The sequence below is a fragment of the Anneissia japonica genome, unplaced genomic scaffold (assembly GCF_011630105.1).
Source record: "Anneissia japonica isolate Jap-2015-1 unplaced genomic scaffold, ASM1163010v1 scaffold1065_len1792383_cov172, whole genome shotgun sequence".
In the NCBI taxonomy this organism is placed as follows: domain Eukaryota; kingdom Metazoa; phylum Echinodermata; class Crinoidea; order Comatulida; family Comatulidae; genus Anneissia; species Anneissia japonica.
In genome coordinates this window covers 989531-996787 of record NW_022684135.1, presented here as the reverse complement: position 1 = coordinate 996787, position 7257 = coordinate 989531, and the positions used below count along the sequence as shown (strand labels likewise).

Below are 7257 nucleotides of genomic sequence, written 5' to 3'. Positions count from 1 at the left end.
GACAAATCACAAGATCATTAGACATATTATAGTCTTTCATGTATTTTATTTTTTAAGTGCAACTGATCCATTGTGTTTCTTATTTTTTATACCATATTATTTACGATAGTATAATACATACTCCAAATTTCATGTATACCTTGTTTTGTGGTCATGACAATAAAGTTTATCTTATCTTGTAATTTTACTGATGAAGTTTCCAGACTACCAGATTGCATGTCTTATGGCACTTCAAGATGGCCAGAAATCACAATCTGACTTTAATTTTAATAAATTTTTTTTGTCAATAAATTTCAAAAATGTGGGCAATCTGTGCCTCTCTTTAAATCTACGACATCCCCCTGGAAGTGGTCTGTTCCGTCATAGAGCCCCTGTTAATAGTAAGACGTTTCATTGGTTAATTTGACTTCCCTGTATGCATGATCACAATAATACACCTGATAATGTAGGCCTAAACATCATAATGTATTTTCAGGTCATTATACTTTTTAATAGGCCTGTAACATACTTGTCCTTTACTTGTCTATAAAGCAAACATGATCTTATGTCTAAAATTTTTTGAATTCTTCCTGCGTCACACAATCGTGTTCTCCTTTGTATCGTTGTTCACATCCACAATTAATGATAATTTTGTTACAATGTAATAATAAGCAAGTATTTGAATATAATATATGCTGCAAAGTATCCCTAGAACTTTGTAGATAAAAAAAAACCTTATTGTCATACCTGCACTGATAATTTTTCTTTGAAAAACTGAAAACATTTTTAGAGTGATTCATGTCGTCTTCTTCTCCACTGTCCGCCATTTTCACAACCCGTGACAACTTTGAAATGCTTGAGTGCTCAAGCCCGCCCTCTCTAGCTTAAGTATCTATAAAGTTAAACATAAGGTTAGGTAGACCAGGTGTTTGTTTTTATCCAGTAGACCTTATGTTAGTATCACTGATAATAAATAGTGGCCACACAATAAATACAAACTTTTTTTTAATGCTTACTGTATATATAAGCCAGAAATGAATTCCAGTCCTTGGGTCATAAGGGGAAACACTGATATACCTCATAGAGCATACCTTGGGAATGTACTTAATATTGGATGACATAGTTAATGTAATATATATGGATTTAGGTTGGGTGTTTGTGATTTATGGCTTTGCAGGGATCGTTGATCGCTAGTTCACCTGACAATAAAGACATACTCTCTGCCAAACTAAAATGAAAAAAAGACCCTCAAGGATTCAATTAAAACTTGGTATAGCTCATTTTAAAAAATCAAATAAGTTACTAACTTCCAAACACAAACAGAAAAAAAAATTCTGACATTGTAATACAAAAGCCCATAAATTAATTCAATTTTGCTGTGTCTAATAATAATAATTTATTGGGAAACTACACTTTTGAAACAGTGGCACACTTTACATGATAAAGGTGCGTCCAAAAAAAACCAAAACATACTTTAAACAGAATACAATACACTAAAGAAAAAAAAGTATAAATTGAGTAACCGTCACTTAAGCATTTGACAATCACCCCACCCCTATCCAATACCCACCCTTGTCAAAGTATTATATGCAATGATACCTCAATACTCATTTCAATCCCCTGAATGATGCTTATTCAATTAAAATAAATTCTATTTATTTATGTATTCATTTTTTGCATAATTCTTTTACCACAAGTATGAAGAGCAGGATTCTCCATATAGAGGCCACAAATTAATATCATCATCATTTCATGTTCTTGCTTGTTGCAGAAAGTCTTTGGATCCATGGTGCTTCTGGTTTTCACGCTCCCTGGCAATGTATTTTGTCTCATTGTAGGTTAGTCCAATTTCTTTTATTTTTTATTTCTGACATCCATATATGGGCATGGTGATGTCATGTCACATCCATATATGGGCAAATCAAAGGTAATAATCACATACAACTTGAAAGTATGAACAGATTCCTGACTTATCAATCACTCCGAGCAAAAATGTGTTTTTTTGTTTTGATCAGAATGCTTAAGATGAAAATATGTTTGTCTAAACTATTGTACTAATGGTAGAAATACTGGAGTACTTTGGCGACCTTGATAAGCCAAGAACACAATATTGAAAAGGTTGCTTGAAATGTTCACAAAAGTCAACAAGACTAGTTTTCGAACACAAAATTTGCTAACAGGAATAAATTGCATACAGCCCGCTCACTGGTTACAAATGTGTGACATGTAGTTGCAACGAGTGCATGAACGATATCTAAATCATTGTAGTATTTACATTTTTGTAAACCACAAATTTGCTTTAATGTCAATTTCAATAAATAATTTTCTAAAATAATTATTGAAGTAAGACCATGCTAAGATCACATGCCAGAGCTTTATGTACTTAGTTTAATTTAACCTTAACATTTTGTGAAACCCTATGTTGGATGATAGTTTTATGGTAGAATCTTAAGAACTGTCTCCCCTTTGAAGCTGGTGGGGATGGGGCTGGAGGTAGTGGTTTTATTGGTGGTGGTGATGACAGAAGCAATTGAACAACAATCGGTATTAATAGAGCACCAATATGTATTAATAGAGCACCAATATCTACAGCAGATCAAATGCAATGCCCGGCAGATGGAGTATATGCCGTGTTTATATATTATGGCCAAGTGTCCCACTAAATACACAGTAAAAAGGAAAACAAATAGAAAAGTAATCATTTTCATGCATTTTATTCACATCACCCATGATTATGACATCTATACAATAATTTGCAACATTTACTATAGTTCCATGAATGCAAGCCCATCCCTTAAACTTTAAATAGAGTAGAGTTTTGGGGAAGTGACTTAATACACATGTTTAAAATATGCAACAATAACATCCCTAACCATGAAAACTATTCAAAGGTTGATGACGGTCTTATACCCAAGGAACTATGTTTGTAATAAACACAATGCTTTTGTTAAATAAGCTACAATAGTAGTAAAGTTGAATGTCTTTACAACATGTATGTAATCTTATTTACACTCTTAATCATGTTTAAAAGCATACTAAGCACAAAGCTACAGTTGTAATAAGCTATGTTGGTAACGATCTGCAGATTTAAATAACGTTAAATCTGCTGTGAAACACTCAACATTTCAAATTTTAGAAAATTGAATTTATCAGCTAAAAAATACTTATGATTAAATATTTAAATAGAAGTAAATGTGGAAGATTCAGTACTTGTGAGTGTGTTCATGAATTCTTCCTTAAATTCTGCATATGATTTATATGTAGTTGGCAAATGGAGCAAGTTACCACAAGTATTTACAGTAACTGCTCTTGCCAGGCCATTTGATGCATTAAAATCAATTAATATTGGTTCAAGTGGCAGATTTGTTGAGGATGTACAAAACATTAGAAATGATTCTGCAATTTTACTCTCAGTGCATTCAGAATAAATAAATTGATGTAGATATCCATAAGCTTCTTTGTTCTTTAAATTTTAAGGTTTTCCTCCGCTTGAAAACGGTCGGGTAAACTTCTCATTCTTAGGCCTATTACTGTAAATACTAGTAGCCCTACTATGTGTGTATGTACAGTACATAACAAAAATTAAGTCGCTGCATACATATTCTTTTTTCAATAAAACCCAAATAAAACGGGGGTCGGGGGTCCTCCCTGGAAAAATTTTGGTTCTTAGATGGCGAGAAATGAGTTTTCCCGACTTCTGAAGTGCCTTTTAATAAAAATCCAAGGTTTTCCCCTTTTGTAAATGGTTAGGTAATTTTTTTCTCATTCTTATCAAATTATTATTAATAAATAAGCCTATGTGTGTAATGGTACACAGATAATTTTTTTTTTTCAAGGGGGGGGGGTGGTTCAGGACCCCCTGCCCCCTCAGATCCTCTAATGTAATTACGTAATATTACTTTAATATTTGTAATTTATGCTATTTACTGAATTATTACTCACAGTACACATAAATACTTTAACAAGATCTGCCAACACAGAGTGTGGAGTAGTACAGTATTTGTAATCTTATGTATCAGGTAGATAAAAAATTGTAACCATAAAATCTAATTAACATACCTCAGGCTCTTGGTTGAAATTCTCAGTTATATAGCTGAAAGGTCTTTGAAGAAGACCAAAATCATCAAGAGTTTCTGGATCAGTACTTGGACCATCTAAGTATGCATCTCCCTATCATGGAAAAGCAACATGGAAACAAATTTATAAATAAGGACATTGGGATAACCACTGTATCACAGGAGAAACAAATGCATATAACATAAATATAATGTGATCAAATAACTACTTCAATGTTCTTTAAACTGTTTCACTATCACTATTTTAATTGTATTAATTTGACTTAAGACACATTTCATTTTTAGCCAAGTATGATCATCAGTACATTGTAGATGTGGGTGTAAATTTAGAGGAAATTGAAGAATTACCATAGATGAACGGAGTGATAAGGCTGTTCTCTGTGCCTCGTTATCCATACCAGACTCAATCTCAGCACTAGATTCATCTTCACTATTGTCAGCTGCAAGGTCAGCTTCATCATTCATGCCAGTTTTATTCTGTAGGTTGGCTTCATTTTCCATTCCAACTGCAAGGCCAACGCCATCCCTCAAATTGTTGGCAGGATCCTCCATGCTAATGTCAGCAAGGTCGGCTTCATAATTCAAGCCAGTTTCGTTCTTAAGGTTGACTGCATTTTCTATGCCATTTCCAACTGCAAGGCTGACACCATCCCTCAAGTTGTTGGCTTCCCCCTTGTTTTCAGCCGCAAGGCTGGTTTTATCCCAAAAGCCAGTCTCCGCATCCACTGTGTCAAATTCACCTGTCATGTGAGATTCATCATCCTCCATGCTAATTTCTGTAAAATCTGAATCATTATGGGGCCTGTAAAATTAGGAACAATAATGTTACAATATACACATAAAAATAATGACAGAATGAATCATCAGAATCTAGCTATAGAAAGCTATCTATAGTTTCATCAGTATTTTCAAAATTCTTTTTTCTTTTTTTCTCTTTTCTATCTCTTTATCTTTTTCCTTTTTCTTTTTTTTCTCTTTTGCTCTTTCTCTTTTCTTTTTTTTTCTTTTTCTTCTCTTCATTTTTTCCCTTTTTTTCTTTTTTTCATTTTTTTTCTTTTATTTTCTTTTCTTTTTTTTCTTTTCTTTTCTTTTTTCTTTTCTTTTCTTTTCTTTTTTTTTCTTTTTTCTTTTTTTTCCTTTTTTCTTTTGTTTTTCTTTTTTCTTTTCTTTTTTTCTTCTTCTTTTTTTTTTCTTTTTTTTTTTTTTTTTTTTTTTTTTTTTTTTTTTTTTTTTCTTTTCTTTTTTTTCTTTTTTTTTTCTTTTTTTTTTCTTTTTTGTTTTCTTTTTTTTCTTTTTTTTTCTTTTTTCCCTTTTTTTTCTTTTTATTAATTTTTCATTTCTCTGCTTTCTTTTCTTTTTTACATCTTTTTCCTTGATGAGCCATTGTAGCCTGGTCCAGAGAGATTCAAGTGGTTGGCGGATCAGTTGTGGCTTGGACTCCCAACCTTGAGATCAGGGTTCGAAACTCTCGCTGGTCAAGCCGCTTGTGTCCTTGGGCAAGGCACTTTATCTACGGTTGTCTCTCCCCACCTGGTAGGTTCAAACACAACCATGCGCTGATTACAGCTACATCATTATGGGGCATGAGTGTTGTTCCATGTGCTTGATCCAGTGACCGGAGGTTAGTCTACAATATGCACTATATAAGTCCATTCCCTAACTCCACTCCAACTAACTCCATTCCCTAAGCTTCAAAAGCAGACTTAGTTTATAAAGCATAATTCCTTGTGAGTTACTTGCTGTTAGATGGGATATGAGAATTGATAATAATAATAATAATAATAATTTTTAGCCTTATGCTGTTAAGTTGAATGTCCGAGGTGTCACTAAACAAAAAATGAATAATAGATTACAAATTATAGTTAATAATAATAATAGTATTAGTAATAACAATCTTCCATGCATATTATTATAACTTTAGTTGATTCAGTTTTTAGCAATTCTTAGGTAAGTTTTGAAGTTTTATGTAATTTGTATTTATCACAGTGAAAAGTAACTACCTATACATTTATGTATTACATTATGTGTAATCATTTTTTGCATTTTAGTTTCTATCATGCAATTTTAAATTTTAAATTTGTTTGTTTAGTTCAGTATTTCAATCTGGAGAGCCTCTCAACTGTTATTTTATTTATAAAATATAGGCAATCCTGCTTTGTTGATCTACAGTACTCTTGTTTTTTTCTGTGTCTGTGTCACCAACAGGAAATAAATTATATGATAAAAAGGTTCAATACTTTGCATGCCAAGAAAAAACTCAATCTGTTACTTATTATAATATACTGCTTATACGCATCTTTTTTATATTTTCATCTTTCATTCTAGTCCAGACCACCGGTCTGTGTATTACTGTAGTGGATGTGGTAGGGTCTGTGAGATGCACCAGTACACGGTGGTAATGTCGTGTTGGGGTCTATGTTGACTCGCAAGAGAGGTTAGAACTCGAATTATACTCAGTAGTTATGCAGTTCCTTGTAATGTTTTATTGTATATCACAATCAATCAAATATACAAAATGTGCTGAACTCTATAATGTAAACATAAAACGTTTACTCTCTATCTTTCTATCTCGGTCTCTTTCTCTGTCTCCTCTACATCTCCTTATCTGTGTCCTTTTCTGTGTCCTCCTCTCTAATAATTTCATTCTCTCATATATATATATATGGGACCAAAGGGGAGGAGCTATATAGATTCCAAGAAGATGGTTAAAGACACATCATTGACTCATCAACTACCTGTTTAAGACTCATTAACTACCTGGGTGAATAACCTTAGTTACTTCCTGAAGTTGACCATAACTCCCCGTGGGAAGTGCATAAAATATTGACATATTATCAATTATTTTCTATTTTGTATAGAATTTTTTTCTGTAATCATATTGAAATTGGTACATTTAATACTGAATTAGGTTAATTTTGCTGGTGTTATGCTGGTCTTCATGATTAGCAACAAACATATGTATGCTCAGGTTCATTAAAAATATGCCATTTGCAAAATAAATTAGGACTGTAACAGAGCAAGGTCCATCGTTACCAAATGATCTACAGCCTACGGATCAATTCTCAGTCAATGAACTCCTTCCTCTCAAGTCTTAATATCACTGTTCATCATTACACGTTGTCGACAACAATTGGTATAAGCCAGTCTAACACCCTCAGAGATTTCAGTTGCTGCATTCCTGGTGATGTAACATTCACAATCA

The 7257-nt window shown here is 32.8% G+C and overlaps 1 protein-coding gene across 1 annotated transcript; it reads right to left on the bottom strand.

The window, feature by feature from the left end:
* Positions 1-3879: 3879 nt before the first annotated feature.
* Positions 3880-4970, bottom strand: LOC117103434. The gene is made up of 2 exons (XM_033243993.1): positions 4404-4970; positions 3880-4149 (listed from the first exon to the last, which is right to left on the bottom strand). The coding sequence occupies exons 1-2, from the start codon at positions 4821-4823 to the stop codon at positions 4030-4032; spliced, it is 540 nt and encodes a 179-aa protein (XP_033099884.1). The 5' UTR covers positions 4824-4970; the 3' UTR covers positions 3880-4029.
* Between the last annotated feature and the right edge of the window lie 2287 nt (positions 4971-7257).

Coding starts and splice junctions, on each gene's coding strand:
- LOC117103434 (XM_033243993.1), bottom strand. CDS start 4,823: ATGGAGGATGATGAATCTCACATGACAGGTGAATTTGACACAGTGGAT. Junction 4,150..4,403: donor TATCACTCCGTTCATCTATG/GTAATTCTTCAA, acceptor TTTCCATGATAG/GGAGATGCATACTTAGATGG.